Here is an 18,415-nt window from a genome sequence, read left to right on the forward strand (position 1 = left end):
TATTTTGAAATTGGAATATTTTGAACTTTGTGTTAAATTGGCCAAATTAACAATTTCCGATCACTTTATTTTGTAGTTGAAACAGTTGACTTGGCGATTTCTTGTGCTCAATCGATAGAATAGAAGTAATACTAGTGAAATAGCTAAGAATTTGGTTGACTGGAATAATGTAATTGGCCTAAAATGGGAGTCAAAGTCGGCAAAATTGCCGATTCGTAAATATCGCTGACACATCAAAATTCGCAAGAGCATAATTTCGTCAATTTTCCACCAAATTTCGTACTTTTTGTTTTATTACCTTCACAAAAAGATTCTCTACGATTTCATAAGAAAAAATAACAAATTTTTTTTTTGAAAATTCTTGGACACTGGTGCGTGACTCCAGATTTGGGCCTTGGACCCTGAAAGGGTTAATAATGGAGAGAACCGAATCTAGGAATTTCCATGCCATCTGGTGTACAGTAAGCTGACTCACAAATTATAAGAGGTTCTGTGGAGAAAGACTCCAGCTGGTATAGGAAAGAATGACAAATGACATGAACAGGGCTCCTGAAAACATGGAGGCTGTAAAATTCAAATTCAAATTCAAAATTTATTCTCCATAAGGATTACAATGCTGAGTTTACAGAATTTGGTTATTGTGTGGTTTACATGTAGTAAAATAATAATTACAGAGTGTACCACTAGAACACCTAGCATGGCTAGGCATTTCGGGCAGACTTAAATTAAATCTTAAGTTTAAAATATTACAAAATTATGAGGTTAGTTGGTATTATGGCTAAGTGACTAAATACTAGTTTGTGAGTTTAACAATGTGAATGCTTTTGTTTTGGTACTATACATAGTTTCAGTATTGGAGTATCACAGGCCAACTTATGACTAGTTAAGATTCATTATTTTGAGATTGAAATTGATATTTCTGTTTATGGTCAAATGGGTGAGTGAGTGTAAGTGTTAACCACCAGGTGGTATTTGTGTAGTTAGTTGACAGGGTGTATCAGGGAGATAAGATGTTTTCTGATGGTAGTTTTGAAGGTGATGAATGTGTCTGCAGTTTTAGAATTTTCAGGTAGGATGTTCCAGATTTTAGGGCCTTTGACATACATTGAATTTTTGTATAGGTTTAGTCAGACACGGGGAATGTCAGAGATGTTTGTGTCTGGTGTTGTGCTTGTGGGTTCTGTCGCAACTATCAAGAAAGCGTTTTAGGTCAAGGTTAATATTGGAATTTAAGGTCCTGTAGATGTAGATTGCACAGTAGTAAGTGTGGATGTACTGAACAGGGAGTAAGTTTAGATCTATGAAGAGTGGGGGGGGGTGTTGCCAAGGATGGGATTTAGTGATTATTCTTACTGCGGCTTTTTGTTGGGTTATTATTGGCTTCAGGTGTGTTGCTGCAGTTGAACTCCAAGCACAGATAGCATAGGTGAGGTATGGATATATAAGTGAATGGTATAGTGTGAGAAAGGCAGTTTGCGGCACGTAGTATTGTATCTTGGAGAGGCTCCCAACCGTTTTGGATACTTTTTTGGTTATGTGTTGGATATGGGTGCTGAAATTCAGGTTGTTGTCGAGGTATAGGCCTAGGAATTTGCCCTCATTATGCCTGGCAATTAGAGTGTTGTCGATCTTAATGTAAAATTTGCGCATCTCCTGCTCTGCTACCAAACATAATGTAGTAGGCTTTGTCAGTGTTAAGCATAAGTTTATTGGCTGTCATCCAAGTCGATATTTTGATCAGCTCCTCATTAACAATGGTGTTGAGGGTGGCAAGATTAGGGTGAGAGATGACATAAGTCGTGTCGTCAGCAAAGAGAATGGGGTTCAGGTGTTGAGATACGTTTGGAAGATCACTGATGTATACGAGGAAGAGCAGGGGACCAAGGACACTTCCCTGTGGAACTCCAGTATCAAGTGGCTGTGTTGTTGATGCTGTGTCTTTAATGGTGACATACTGATACCTATTAGTAAGGTAAGATTTGAAATATGCAAGCGCATGGCCTCTTATACCATAATGGTCAAGTTTGTGGAGTAGAATGCCGTGGTCTACTGTGTCAAAAGCTTTTCTTAGGTCAATAAAAATTCCTAGTGGATATTCCTTATTTTCCAATGCTGTGTAAAGCAGATCTAGCATTTTTATGATTGCATCATTAGTGCTTTTATTTTTCCTGAATCCAAATTGGCAGGGGTTGAGTATGTTTTGTGCCGTTATAAATGAATATAGTCTCCTGTGCACGAGTTTCTCAAAGATTTTGGATAGCAATGGTAAGTTTGATATTGGCCTATAGTTGTTTAAATCTGTAGGGTCACCACCTTTATGTATTGGTGTAACCCTTGCCGTCTTGAGTAGTTTCGGGAAGGTGCTAGTTTCTAGTGACTTGTTAAAAAGTAATGAGATAGCATGCGAGAGGACATGGGCCGCTCTCTTGTACAATAATGGTGGGACATGAGACAGATTCCCTGAGTTATTTTTAAGTGACTTTATAATCTCGGTGACTTCCATGGGCTCAGTTGGTGCAAGATAGAAGGAATTTGGGAAATTCCCATCTAGGTAGTCCCCGGCATGGGCATTGGTGCGTGGGATTTTATTGGCGAGATTAGAACCTATGGTTGAGAAGAAGTCGTTTATCTTGTCAGTGGGATGCAGTGGTGTTTCATTAGGCCACCTAAACACATGTTGACACCACATGTGGGAGGCTATGGCAGTAAGGGACAGTGGTAAGCATCTTCAAATAAGGGGCTGAAACCAAAACATCGCCCTAAGCTCCTCACTTTTATGTGCAGGTTATTTGTGTATTCAATAAGGGGCTGGCTTATTAGCTGCTTGTTTAACAGAATAGCTGCTGACTACAGAACTGTCCACAGAACAGACAAGCAGCTGGGGCCCTGCCCAAGAGCAACTATGGGGCCCAGAAAAATTAATGACCTCAGTTTATAGGCAGCAAGTGCTAGAGCACCCGGAGTGGCAAAGGGGCCAAGGCCTATGCCCTCTTGAAGGGCACCAAACCCTTGAATGTAGGCAGTAGCCATTTGAGGCTATTTAATGTCAGGTATATAGCCTGACAACCAGGTTCCCCAAATGAGGGGCTGTTCACAACATAAAGGGAAAAAAAAGAGTAAAGGGTCAGGTAATTAGACTGAAGAAGGAAGGAGAGCTCACGAACAGCGACAAGGACGTCTGTGAAGTATTGACTTGACAAGGTCATCTCAGTGGAAATGGGCAATACCTGAAAGACTAGGGAACAGGGTGCACTGACAGGTACAGGATGCCATCCACACTCAACTCTCACACTGAGGTACATGGTTCGGCTCCTGGCAAGGGTGAAAACATTAAGACATATTTCCTAAAGTCACCTGCTGTCCCTGTTCACTTAACAATAGATACGTGTTAGTCAACTGGTGTGGGTAGCATCCTGGGGACAAAACTGACCTAATTTGCCCTAAATGCTGTATATAAGATAGGGCTTTCTATGTAGTATTATGTCACTGATGTCAGCTAGGCCTGTAGACATTGTACTTGAAGAAAAAATTATTATTATTTATTTGATGGACCTGGATACATCAAAGACTTTGGGACCTAACAAGGGAAAGCAGAAGCACTGACTCAACCACTAGTTATGATCTACAATTAATCAATGAATCCTAGACAGCTGCCAGAGATCCAGAAGACAACAAAGATAGTCCCTATATTTAAGAGAGGAGAAAGACAGGAAGCAGTGAATTACAGACCAGTTTCTCAAACATGCATACCATACAAAGTAATGGAGAAAATTATCTGAAGATTGACAGAACACCTGGAGAGATGTGGTTTCATAAACAATACTCAGCACAGATTCAACAGCAAATTTTGTCCCACCACCAATGAGGAGATGCTGAGTCAAGTGAATCTAACACTGAACTACATAAGAACTATGGAAGACATAACAATACACAAATAAAAAACATATATAATCAAGTTAAACACTAAACATACCAAGTACCCAGAGAATTGATAGGTTAAATCGGGACAGGCTGTTTAAGAGGCAAGAAACAGGTACTCGAGGGCACAGCTGGAAGTTTAAGAACAGATGGGCCACATGGATGTCAGGAAGTATTTTTAGTCTCTGAGTAGTCGGGAAGTGGAATGATCTCAATGATGAAGTGGTGGAGGCAGGCTCCATATACAGTTTCAAGAGCAGGTATGACAGAGCCCACTAGGCTAGGAGAGAGTGAATCTAGTGAGTGACAAGTTGAGAGGGAGGGTCAGGAGTCGAGACTCAACCACTGCAGCCACAGATAGAGGGGTACAGAAAACCTGACTAAGAAGCCAAGCCGTCCAACCCAACAGCAAGTAAGCAAGACAGACAAAAGATATAAAAAAAAAATGTTTGTGAATGTTCATACACAAAAGAATCTCAAAGAGCAGTAGGGGCTGTCAAGTCTTGAATTCCATCAAAGGACCTCTGTGGGTAGAGGAATAGAGGCATGAGCAATGTGTTGACACTACCGAGGGTATCAACTGGATTCCAAAGCATTCTGAAAGCCTCATCCAGAATCAATCATTACAAGGAAAAGGCATTACTGAGCACAGGGAGGCCCCCACTTTACAGTGGTTTTCAATTATAGGCATTCTTCGTTTATTCAGACGTCCTACAATAAATATATTTACCACTCACTATAAACTAGGGACAAAAATATTTTATGGTAAGTAATGTGTGAGCTGTATATGCATTTTTTATTGGCCTAGCTATATTGTTCACTTAATATACGATAGTGTAAACATGTTATTACTTGCATTTGCAAGTGAAAAAAGGCTATGATTCACTTTACAGTGGTTTTTACTGTACAGCTGTAGCCCGGAACCTAACCCGCTGTATAAGCGGGACCCTCCTGTATGTAGATCTTATGGGGGTTCAGAAAAGGAATAAGATGAAACATTTGAGGTAGACTTCCCAAGATGCCACAGCACGTATGTATAAGGTAAATGAGAATTTGGTAACACCAGAGTTCCACTTTATCAGGACCTGAAGAGAGTTTAAGAAGCACTGAATATTTAACTTATTAATAAAATTTCTTATTTTCCAGTCATTCTTTTATTAAATCAATATATTTAGAGTATCCTGGGTAGTGGGTTGGTAGACAGCAACTGCCCAGTGGAACCCCGAGTTTCGAACAGCTCCCAACTCGACCAATTATCTAAGTGCATTATTGTAAGCGCTTTTGTAAGTGTATTTTTGGGGGTCTGAAATGAACTAATCTAATGTACGTTATTCCTTATGGGAATAAATTCATTCGGTAACGGCACTCGAACAGCCTTCTGGAACGAAGAAAGTCTGAAACTCGGGGTTCTACTGTACTTGTTTTACATGATGGTAGGATTGCTAGGGTCTTTTTTCTGTCTTATGAACATGCAGGATAACAGGTATCTTGCTACTTTCATTTACACTTAGGTCCCACTACACATGCATATACGTACATGCATTATTTTTTTATTTTTTTATTATCACACTGGCCGATTCCCACCAAGGCAGGGTGGCCCGAAAAAGAAAAACTTTCACCATCATTCACTCCATCACTGTCTTGCCAGAAGGGTGCTTTACACTACAGTTTTTAAACTGCAACATTAACACCCCTCCTTCAGAGTGCAGGCACTGTACTTCCCATCTCCAGGACTCAAGTCTGGCCTGCCGGTTTCCCTGAATCCCTTCATAAATGTTACTTTGCTCACACTCCAACAGCACGTCAAGTATTAAAAACCATTTGTCTCCATTCACTCCTATCAAACACGCTCACGCATGCCTGCTGGAAGTCCAAGCCCCTCGCACACAAAACCTCCTTTACCCCCTCCCTCCAACCTTTCCTAGGCCGACCCCTACCCCGCCTTCCTTCCACTACAGACTGATACACTCTTGAAGTCATTCTGTTTCGCTCCATTCTCTCTACATGTCCGAACCACCTCAACAACCCTTCCTCAGCCCTGTGGACAACAGTTTTGGTAATCCCGCACCTCCTCCTAACTTCCAAACTACGAATTCTCTGCATTATATTCACACCACACATTGCCCTCAGACATGACATCTCCACTGCCTCCAGCCTTCTCCTCGCTGCAACATTCATCACCCATGCTTCACACCCATATAAGAGCATTGTAAAACTATACTCTCATACATTCCCCTCTTTGCCTCCAAGGACAAAGTTCTTTGTCTCCACAGACTCCGAAGTGCACCACTCACTCTTTTTCCCTCATCAATTCTATGATTCACCTCATCTTTCATAGACCCATCTGCAGACACGTCCACTCCCAAATATCTGAATACGTTCACCTCCTCCATACTCTCTCCCTCCAATCTGATATTCAATCTTTCATCACCTAATCTTTTTGTTATCCTCATAACCTTACTCTTTCCTGTATTCACCTTTAATTTTCTTCTTTTGCACACCCTACCAAATTCATCCACCAATCTCTGCAACTTCTCTTCAGAATCTCCCAAGAGCACAGTGTCATCAGCAAAGAGCAGCTGTGACAACTCCCACTTTGTGTGTGATTCTTTATCTTTTAACTCCACGCCTCTTGCCAAGACCCTCGCATTTACTTCTCTTACAACCCCATCTATAAATATATTAAACAACCACGGTGACATCACACATCCTTGTCTAAGGCCTACTTTTACTGGGAAAAAATTTCCCTCTTTCCTACATACTCTAACTTGAGCCTCACTATCCTCGTAAAAACTCTTCACTGCTTTCAGTAACCTACCTCCTACACCATACACTTGCAACATCTGCCACATTGCCCCCCTATCCACCCTGTCATACGCCTTTTCCAAATCCATAAATGCCACAAAGACCTCTTTAGCCTTATCTAAATACTGTTCACTTATATGTTTCACTGTAAACACCTGGTCCACACACCCCCTACCTTTCCTAAAGCCTCCTTGTTCATCTGCTATCCTATTTTCCGTCTTACTCTTAATTCTTTCAATTATAACTCTACCATACACTTTACCAGATATACTCAACAGACTTATCCCCCTATAATTTTTGCACTCTCTTTTATCCCCTTTGCCTTTATACAAAGGAACTATGCATGCTCTCTGCCAATCCCTAGGTACCTTACCCTCTTCTATACATTTATTAAATAATTGCACCAACCACTCCAAAACTATATCCCCACCTGCTTTTAACATTTCTATCTTTATCCCATCAATCCCAGCTGCCTTACCCCCTTTCATTTTACCTACTGCCTCACGAACTTCCCCCACACTCACAACTGGCTCTTCCTCACTCCTACAAGATGTTATTCCTCCTTGCCCTATACACGAAATCACAGCTTCCCTATCTTCATCAACATTTAACAATTCCTCAAAATATTCCCTCCATCTTCCCAATACCTCTAACTCTCCATTTAATAACTCTCCTCTCCTATTTTTAACTGACAAATCCATTTGTTCTCTAGGCTTTCTTAACTTGTTAATCTCACTCCAAAACTTTTTCTTATTTTCAACAAAATTTGTTGATAACATCTCACCCACTCTCTCATTTGCTCTCTTTTTACATTGCTTCACCACTCTCTTAACCTCTCTCTTTTTCTCCATATACTCTTCCCTCCTTGCATCACTTCTACTTTGTAAAAACTTCTCATATGCTAACTTTTTCTCCCTTACTACTCTCTTTACATCATCATTCCACCAATCGCTCCTCTTCCCTCCTGCACCCACTTTCCTGTAACCACAAACTTCTGCTGAACACTCTAACACTACATTTTTAAACCTACCCCATACCTCTTCGACCCCATTGCCTATGCTCTCATTAGCCCATCTATCCTCCAATAGCTGCATGCATGCATGCATATATATATATATATATATATATATATATATATATATATATATATATATATATATATATATATATATATATATATATATATATATATATATATATATATATAATATATATATATATATATATATATATATATATATATATATATATATATATATATATATATATCTATATATATATATATATATATATATATATGTATATATATATGTATATATATAGGTAGTAGGTTGGTAGACAGCAACCACCCAGGGAGGTACTACCGTCCTGCCAAGTGAGTGTAAAACGAAAGCCTGTAATTGTTTTACATGATGGTAGGATTGCTGGCGTCCTTTTTTCTGTCTCATGAACATGCAAGATTTCAGGTACGTCTTGCTACTTCTGCTTACACTTAGGTCACACTACACATACATGTACAAGCACATATATACACACCCCTCTGGGTTTTCTTCTATTTTCTTTCTAGTTCTTATTCTTGTTTATTTCCTCTTATCTCCATGGGGAAGTGGAACAGAATTCTTCCTCCGTAAGCCATGCGTGTTGTAAGAGGCGACTAAAATGCCGGGAGCAAGGGGCTAGTAACCTCTTCTCCTGTATATATTACTAAATGTAAAAGGAGAAACTTTTGTTTTTCCTTTTGGGCCACCCCACCTCAGTGGGATACGGCCGGTGTGTTGAAAGAAAGAAGACATACATATACATACCCATCTGGGTTTTCTTTTATTTTCTTAATAGTTTACACTGAGAGGGTTTCGGGGGTCAACTCCCCCACAGCCCGGTCTGAGACCAGGCCTCATGGTGGATCAGTGTCTGATCAACCAGGCTGTTACTGCTGGCCGCATGCAAGCTGATGTATGAACTACAGCCCAGTTGGTCAGGTACTGACTTTAGGTGCCTGTCCAACGCCTTCTTGAAGACAGCCAGGGGTCTATTGGAAATCCCCCTTATGTATGCTGGGAGGCAACTGAACAGTCTTGGGCCCCTGACATTTATTGTCTTGTCTCTCAGTGTACTCGTGGCGCCCCTGCTTTTCATCGGGGGAATGTTGCATCTCCAGCCGAGTTTTTTGCTTTCATAGGGAGTGATTTTCGTGAGCTGGTTTGGTACCAATCCCTCCAAGACCTTCCAAGTGTATATTATCATGTATCTCTGCCTCCTGCATTCGAGGGAATACAGATCAAGGACCTTCAACCATTCCCAGTAGTTTAGGTGCCTTATTGAACTTGTGTGCCATGAAAGTTCTTTGTACACTCTCCAGGTCTGCAATGTCGCCAGCCTTGAAGGGGGCCGTTAGTGTACAGCAGTATTCCAGCCTAAAGAGCACAAGCGATTTGAAGAGAATCATCATGGGCTTGGTGTCCCTAGTTTTGAAGGTTCCTGTTCTTTATCTTCTCTTATCTCCATGGGAAAGTGCAACAGAATTATTCCTCCATAAGCATGCATGTTGTAAGAGGCGACTATAATACTGGGAGCAAGGGGCTAGTAACCCCTTCTCCTGTATAAATTACTAAATTTAAAAAGAAAAACTTTTGCTTTTCTTTTTGGGTCATCCTACCTTGGTGGGATATGACTGGTTTGTTGAAAAGAAAAAAAATGACCTGTTGGTCATGTAAGCTTAGTCTGGCCTTTACTGACCTGTAGGTGAGTCATCAGAGGGTGAGGTGGGTGATGTAAGCTTAGTCTGGCCTTTACTGACCTGTAGGTGAGTCATCAGAGGGTGAGGTGGGTGATGTAAGCTTAGTCTGGTCTTTACTGACCTGTAGGTGAGTCATCAGAGGGTGAGGTGGGTGATGTAAGCTTAGTCTGGCCTTTACTGACCTGTAGGTGAGTCATCAGAGGGTGAGGTGGGTGATGTAAGCTTAGTCTGGTCTTTACTGTACAGTATTTGATGTTGCTTGTGGAGTCGATGTTGTTTAAGCTGCTCAACCCACTGCAGATATACCTCTCGTGATTTACACTGAAAAGAAAAAATCAGGTACGTATTAGGAGCTTCCTGAATTATGACCAAGCAAGATCTCTGTACACAAATAACCCGCACATAGATAAGAGGAGCTTAAAATGGCATTTTGGTCCGACTTGGGTTATTTATGTATTGTTCCAGTCACGGTATTGGTCCCCTTTTTTTTTTGTTATTCAAGATCTCTGTATTTGTCTTAATCACAAACAATTTCATAAAAATATTTAAAAAAGTGAACATAGAAAAAGAGCAAGGTGATGAGGGCAACAAAAAATCTTTACAATATTTGCTTGAAATCAGATTAGGGAAAACGAGTATGGCAGAAACAGATGCATTTAGATAAATGAGAGTGGACATAAACCATACCACGGGCGGGATTTGAACCCACGGTCAGAGTCTCAAAACTCCAGACCGTTGCGTTAGCCACTGGACCAGATGGCCACAATAAGATTCGTCCAACTAGGTATATTTCTACACCATAGGAAGGTTAGCATAGGCACCACTGTGACCACAAATGCAAGTTTGTTGATGGCAGTGAGGGGACTTGAGCTAGAATTCGTCACGGGCACGCTAGCTGGAGATTCGTCTGTAAAAACTTGCATTTGTGGTCACAGTGGTGGCCTATGCTAACCATCCTATGGTGTAGAAATATACCTAGTTGGACGAATCTTATTGTGGCTAGCTGGTCCAGTGGCTAACGCGACGGTCTGGAGTTTTGAGACTGACCGTGGGTTCAAATCCCGCCCGTGGTATGGTTTGTTTGCAATCGTGTCATTATGATTTCGTGAGTCATGTTGAGAGTGGACATGTTAGCAGATGGTTCTATGAAAAATAAGGTGAACCAGGGATGGGTGGTGTGTTTAAGAACCTGTGGAAAAAAACATATTTATCTAAGGACGCAAAAGAGGAAATATACCCATCTAGTGGTGCCAAACCCTTTACACGGGTGTGAGTCTTAGGTTTTAAATGTTGCAGTGAAGAGAAGGCTGGAAGCAGCAGAGATGTTATGATTCATAGTATTGTGTGTTGTGTATATCACGCAGAGAATTAGGAGTGTAGAAGTTAATAGGTGATGCAAGGTGACTTAAGATACAATTCAGAGAACCGAGGAGGCATTGTTGACGTGGTCTGGCCATGTAGACGAAGGACAGGGATAGGCTGCTGAAGAGTGTCTTTATCTGGGATGGCCGGAAGAGAAAGGACTCATCCCAAGAATGGCTCAAGGGAGGAGGTACAAGAGGTTTTGAGTCCTAGGGGCTTGAGCATCCAGCAGGTTTTGTGAGAGTATTTTCGATAAAAGTGAATAGAGACAAATGTTTTTGAAGTGTGAATAGGTTAACTTTGATGAAGAGATTCAGGGGAAACTGGTCAGCCAGACAAGTCCTGAAGGTGGGAAGTACAATGCCTACACAGTGAAGGAGGGGCAGGGATGTGGCAGCTGGAATGGTAATCTGACTGTGCTGTCAGCATAATTTTGGAAAGATGGCAATTTAAGTTAATGTTGGTGAATGTGTTTTCTTCTTTGGATCACTCTGCCTAAGAAGACAGTCACTGAATTAAAAAAAAAAAAATTAGTCAATTTATATGTTACATGCTGTCACCAAGTCAAAATGTATTAAGTGTTAAAAAAAAACTCAATGTTACCAAATCAAAGTCAGTTGTTGTTATGAGCCATTATACTGTATTAAGATATGTAAGTTAGGTAGGTAGTAGGTTGGTAGACAGCTACCACCCAGAGAAGTACTACCGTCCTGCCAGATGACTGTGAAACAGAAACCTGTAACTGTTTTGCATGATGGTAGGATTGCTGGTGTCTTTTTCTGTCTCATAAACATGCTAGATAACAGGGATATCTTGCTACTCCTATTTACACTTTGGTCACACTTTACAGACACGCACATGCATATATATATACATACATCTAGGTTTTTCTCCTTTTACTAAATAGCTCTTGTTCTTCTTTATTTCTTCTATTGTCCATGAGGAAGTGGAAAAGAATCTTTCCTTCGTAAGCCATGTGTGTCGTATGAGGCGACTAAAATGCCGGGAGCGATGGGCTAGTAACCCCTTCTCCTGTAGACATTTACTAAAAAAGAGAAGAAGAAAAACTTTATAAAACTGGGATGCTTGAATGTGCGTGGATGTGCTGCAGATGACAAAAAAGATTAGGTGATGAAAGATTGAATATCAGATTGGAGGGAGAGAGTATGGAGGAGGTGAATGTATTCAGATATTTGGGAGTGGACGTGTCAGCGGATGGGTCTATGAAAGATGAGGTGAATCACAGAATTGATAAGGGGAAAAGGGTGAGCAGTGCACTTAGGAATCTGTGGAGACAAAGAATTTTGTCCTTGGAGGCAAAGAGGGGAATGTATGAGAGTATAGTTTTACCAACGCTCTTATATGGGTGTGAAGCATGGGTGATGAATGTTGCAGCGAGGAGAAGGCTGGAGGCAGTGGAGATGTCATGTCTGAGGGCAATGTGTGGTGTGAATATAATGCAGAGAATTCGTAGTTTGGAAGTTAGGAGGAGGTGCGGGATTGCCAAAACTGCTGTCCAGAGGGCTGAGGAAGGGTTGTTGAGGTAGTTCGGACATGTAGAGAGAATGGAGCGAAACAGAATGACTTCAAAAGTGTATCAGTCTGTAGTGGAAGGAAGGCGGGGTAGGGGTCAGCCTAGGAAAGGTTGAGGGAGGGGGTAAAGGAGGTTTTGTGTGCGAGGGGTTTGGACTTCCAGCGGGCATGCATGAGCGTGTTTGATAGGAGTGAATGGAGACGCATTGTTTTTAATAATTGACGTGCTGTTGGAGTGTGAGCAAAGTAACATTTATGAAGGAATTCAGGGAAACCAGCAGGCCAGACTTGAGTCCTGGAGATGGGAAGTACAGTGCCTGCACTCTGAAGGAGGGGTGTTAATGTTGCAGTTTAAAAACTGTAGTGTAAAATACCCTTTCTTTCAAGACAGTGATGGAGTGAATGATGGCGAAAGTTTTTCTTTTTCGGGCCACCCTGCCTTGGTGGGAATTGGCCAGTGTGTTAATAAAAAAAAATAATAAGTTAGCCATGGTATAAACCCAAAGTTTTTTGATCCTTTACTAACATGATTTTTTAATTTATCCACAGAGTTTTTAGAAAAGTTTATTTGAAAAAGTAATTATTGCAAAAGGGTTCTGGCCTCTGTTTTAAAATTAGTGGTCTTCAACCGTCTCTATTTCATGAGAGTCAATTCATAATTCTAGGTTAATCATAGCTTCAGTTTACCTTGAGATGGAAAATGAGAGTATCGGCATCAATGTCAATGCGCCGCCGCCGAGCCTTCGTCGAGATCACAGACATTCCAATGTCCATCCTGCCGAGAATCTTCCCTCGTACCAAGTCAGCTACAGACTTGGCATAAGTCAGGATACTCTTATCCAGCACAAAATATCTCTGGCAAAAAAAAAAAAAATTAAAAAATAAAAATGCTGACAAGCTAGTTTATAAGTTTACATGAAATACAGAATTTTCTAAATGTAAAAGCAGTTTCTCAAATTATTATTGTTATTAAATGAAGACAAATGGTTCTTATGTTTTGATATGCTGTTAGAGTGAGGGGGTTTAGACATTCAGCAAGTGCGTGTGAGCATGTTAGATAGGAGTGGAAGCAAGTGGTGGTTTTTATGAACCGATATGCTGTTGGAGTGCGAGTGAACTGGTTCCAGACTTGAGTCCTGGAGGTGGCAAGCACAATAAATGAACTCAGAAGTATACCTGAAGTATACTTCAGAGTGGAAGTATACCTGGACAGGGGTTTCAGGGGTCAATGCCTCCACAGACTGGTCTGTGACCAAGGCTGCTGAGAGATAGCTGATGTTAAAAAATAAAATTCAGTCATTCACAAAAGATACATTCCATAGAAGTCCTCTAAATAGTTAAAAAAAAAAAATTTATTAACACATCGGCCTTCTCCCACCAAGGAAGGGTGGCCCAAAAAAGAAAAACTTTCATCATTCACCCTATCACCGTCTTGCCAGAGGCACGCTTGCACTACAGTTATAAAACTGCAACATTAATGCCCCTCCTTCAGCATACTGACACTGTACTTCCCATCTTCAAGACTCTAGTCCGGCCTGCCAGTTTCCCTGACTCCCTTCATAAATGTTACCTTGCTCACACTTCAACAGCACATCAAATCCTAAAAACCATTTGTCTCCATTTGCTTCTAACACGCTCACGCATGCCCGCTGGAAGTCCAAGCCCCTCACACACTAAACCTCCTTTACCCCCCTCCCTCCAACCTTTCCTAGGCTGACCCCTACCCCGCCTTCCCTCCACTGCAGATTTATACACTCCCAAAGTCATTCTATTTTGTTCCACCCTCTCTACATGTCCGAACCACCAAAACTATTATCCAGCCCTCTGGATAATAGTTTTGGTAATCCCGCACCTCCTCCTAATTTCTAAACTACGAATCCTCTGCATTATATTCACACCACACATTGCCCTCAGACATGACATCTCCACTGCCTCCAGCCTTCTCCCTGTTGCAACATTCACCACCAAAGTTTCACATGCATGCAAGAGCACTGGTTTAACTATATGCTCACATAAATTCCTAGCTTTGCATCCAAGGACAAAGTTCTTTGTCTTCACAGATTCCTAAGTGCACCGCTCACCCTTTTCCCTTCATCAATTCTATGATTCACCTCATCTTTCATAGACCCATCTGCTGACACATCCACTCCTAAATATCTGAACACATTCACCTCCTCCATACTCTCTCCCTCCAATCTGATATCCAATGTTTCATCACCTAATTTTTTATCCCCATCACCTTAGTTTTTCCTATATTCACTTTTTTTTTTTTTACACAGGATTTGACAAGGTTAGATTAAGGATCCCTAACTTTACTGACAAGCTATTGACAAGTTAACCCTTAAATGGTCCAAATGTATATATACGTTTTTTCAACATCTGAAAGTATGTAAAAAAAATGTAGATCTTTTTTGTTTTACATTGGAAAACATGTAAAAAAACTTTTATCTACATTTTTTTTGTTATATATGAAAATATGTAGTAGGTTGGTAGACAGCAACCACCCAGGGAAGTACTACCGTCCTGCCAGATGACTGTGAAACAAAAACCTGTAACTGTTTTGCATGATGGTAGGATTGCTGGTTTTCTTTTTCTGTCTCATAAACACGCTAAGATAACAGGGATATCTTGCTACTCCTACTTACACTTTGGTCACACTTCACAGACACGCACATGCATATATATATATACATACATCTAGGTTTTTCTCCTTATTCTAAATAGCTCTTGTTCTTTTTTATTTCTTCTATTGTCCATGGGGAAGTGGAAAAGAATCTTTCCTCCGTAAGTCATGCGTGTCGTATGAGGTGACTAAAATGCCGGGAGCAATGGGCTAGTAACCCCTTCTCCTGTATACATTTACTAAAAAAGAGAAGAAGAAAAACTTTATAAAACTGGGTTGTTTAAATGTGCGTGGATGTAGTGCGGATGACAAGAAACAGATGATTGCTGATGTTATGAATGAAAAGAAGTTGGATGTCCTGGCTCTAAGCGAAACAAAGCTGAAGGGGGTAGGAGAGTTTCAGTGGGGGGAAATAAATGGGATTAAATCTGGAGTATCTGAGAGAGTTAGAGCAAAGGAAGGGGTAGCAGTAATGTTAAATGATCAGTTATGGAAGGAGAAAAGAGAATATGAATGTGTAAATTCGAGAATTATGTGGATTAAAGTAAAGGTTGGATGCGAGACGTGGGTCATAATAAGCGTGTATGCACCTGGAGAAGAGAGGAATGCAGAGGAGAGAGAGAGATTTTGGGAGATGTTAAGTGAATGTATAGGAGCCTTTGAACCAAGTGAGAGAGTAATTGTGGTAGGGGACCTGAATGCTAAAGTAGGAGAAACTTTTAGAGAGGGTGTGGTAGGTAAGTTTGGGGTGCCAGGTGTAAATGATAATGGGAGCCCTTTGATTGAACTTTGTATAGAAAGGGGTTTAGTTATAGGTAATACATATTTTAAGAAAAAGAGGATAAATAAGTATACACGATATGATGTAGGGCGAAATGACAGTAGTTTGTTGGATTATGTATTGGTAGATAAAAGACTGTTGAGTAGACTTCAGGATGTACATGTTTATCGAGGGGCCACAGATATATCAGATCACTTTCTAGTTGTAGCTACACTGAGAGTAAAAGGTAGATGGGATACAAGGAGAATAGAAGCATCAGGGAAGAGAGAGGTGAAGGTTTATAAACTAAAAGAGGAGGCAGTTAGGGTAAGATATAAACAGCTATTGGAGGATAGATGGGCTAATGAGAGCATAGGCAATGGGGTCGAAGAGGAATGGGGTAGGTTTAAAAATGTAGTGTTAGAGTGTTCAGCAGAAGTTTGTGGTTACAGGAAAGTGGGTGCAGGAGGGAAGAGGAGCGATTGGTGGAATGATGATGTAAAGAGAGTAGTAAGGGAGAAAAAGTTAGCATATGAGAAGTTTTTACAAAGTAGAAGTGATGCAAGGAGGGAAGAGTATATGGAGAAAAAGAGAGAGGTTAAGAGAGTGGTGAAGCAATGTAAAAAGAGAGCAAATGAGAGAGTGGGTGACCTGGAGTTTACCTGGAGAGAGTTTCGGGGGTCAACGCCCCCGCGGCCCGGTCTGTGACCAGGCCTCCTGGTGGATCAGCGCCTGATCAACCAGGCTGTTGCTGCTGGCTGCACGCAAACCAACGTACGAGCCACAGCCCGGCTGATCAGGAACTGACTTTAGGTGCTTGTCCAGTGCCAGCTTGAAGACTGCCAGGGGTCTGTTGGTAATCCCCCTTATGTGTGCTGGGAGGCAGTTGAACAGTCTCGGGCCCCTGACACTTATTGTATGGTCTCTTAACGTGCTAGTGACACCCCTGCTTTTCATTGGGGGGATGGTGCATCGTCTGCCAAGTCTTTTGCTTTCGTAGTGGGTGATTTTCGTGTGCAAGTTCGGTACTAGTGCCTCTAGGATTTTCCAGGTGTATATAATCATGTATCTCTCCCTCCTGCGTTCCAGGGAATACAGGTTTAGGAACCTCAAGCGCTCCCAATAATTGAGGTGTTTTATCTCCGTTATGCGCGCCGTGAAAGTTCTCTGTACATTTTCTAGGTCGGCAATTTCACCTGCCTTGAAAGGTGCTGTTAGTGTGCAGCAATATTCCAGCCTAGATAGAACAAGTGACCTGAAGAGTGTCATCATGGGCTTGGCCTCCCTAGTTTTGAAGGTTCTCATTATCCATCCTGTCATTTTTCTAGCAGATGCGATTGATACAATGTTATGGTCCTTGAAGGTGAGATCCTCCGACATGATCACTCCCAGGTCTTTGACGTTGGTGTTTCGCTCTATTTTGTGGCCAGAATTTGTTTTGTACTCTGATGAAGATTTAATTTCCTCATGTTTACCATATCTGAGTAATTGAAATTTCTCATCGTTGAACTTCATATTGTTTTCTGCAGCCCACTGAAAGATTTGGTTGATGTCTGCCTGGAGCTTTGCAGTGTCTGCAATGGAAGACACTGTCATGCAGATTCGGGTGTCATCTGCAAAGGAAGACACGGTGCTGTGGCTGACATCCTTGTCTATGTTGGATATAAGGATGAGGAACAAGATGGGAGCGAGTACTGTGCCTTGTGGAACAGAGCTTTTCACCGTAGCTGCCTCGGACTTTACTCTGTTGACGACTACTCTCTGTGTTCTGTTAGTGAGGAAATTTTGTTGAAAATAAGAAAAAGTTTTGGAGTGAGATTAACAAGTTAAGGAAGCCTAGAGAACAAATGGATTTGTCAGTTAAAAATAGGAGAGGAGAGTTATTAAATGGAGAGTTAGAGGTATTGGGAAGATGGAGGGAATATTTTGAGGAATTGTTAAATGTTGATGAAGATAGGGAAGCTGTGATTTCGTGTATAGGGCAAGGAGGAATAACATCTTGTAGGAGTGAGGAAGAGCCAGTTGCGAGTGTGGGGGAAGTTCGTGAGGCAGTAGGTAAAATGAAAGGGGGTAAGGCAGCCGGGATTGATGGGATAAAGATAGAAATGTTAAAAGCAGGTGGGGATATAGTTTTGGAGTGGTTGGTGCAATTATTTAATAAATGTATGGAAGAGGGTAAGGTACCTAGGGATTGGCAGAGAGCATGCATAGTTCCTTTGTATAAAGGCAAAGGGGATAAAAGAGAGTGCAAAAATTATAGGGGGATAAGTCTGTTGAGTGTACCTGGTAAAGAGTATGGTAGAGTTATAATTGAAAGAATTAAGAGTAAGACGGAGAATAGGATAGCAGATGAACAAGGAGGCTTTAGGAAAGGTAGGGGGTGTGTGGACCAGGTGTTTACAGTGAAACATATAAGTGAACAGTATTTAGATAAGGCTAAAGAGGTCTTTGTGGCATTTATGGATTTGGAAAAGGCGTATGACAGGGTGGATAGGGGGGCAATGTGGCAGATGTTGCAAGTGTATGGTGTAGGAGGTAGGTTACTGAAAGCAGTGAAGAGTTTTTACGAGGATAGTGAGGCTCAAGTTAGAGTATGTAGGAAAGAGGGAAGTTATTTCCCAGTAAAAGTAGGCCTTAGACAAGGATGTGTGATGTCACCGTGGTTGTTTAATATATT

The 18,415-nt window shown here is 41.2% G+C and overlaps 1 protein-coding gene across 2 annotated transcripts in view; it reads right to left on the reverse strand.

The window, feature by feature from the left end:
* Window positions 1-18,415, reverse strand: part of LOC128701709 (oxysterol-binding protein-related protein 3) — a 347,084-nt gene that overhangs the window by 266,077 nt on the left and 62,592 nt on the right. For both annotated transcript variants that reach the window (XM_053795571.2, XM_053795569.2), the window contains exons 5-6: window positions 13,043-13,210; window positions 9,643-9,781 (exon numbers count right to left, since the gene is read on the reverse strand). In XM_053795571.2, coding sequence (XP_053651546.2) covers window positions 9,643-9,781; window positions 13,043-13,210 — 307 coding nt within the window. The remainder of the gene's footprint in view (window positions 1-9,642; window positions 9,782-13,042; window positions 13,211-18,415) is intronic.

This window comes from Cherax quadricarinatus, chromosome 96 (assembly GCF_038502225.1).
Source record: "Cherax quadricarinatus isolate ZL_2023a chromosome 96, ASM3850222v1, whole genome shotgun sequence".
In the NCBI taxonomy this organism is placed as follows: Eukaryota; Metazoa; Arthropoda; class Malacostraca; order Decapoda; family Parastacidae; genus Cherax; species Cherax quadricarinatus.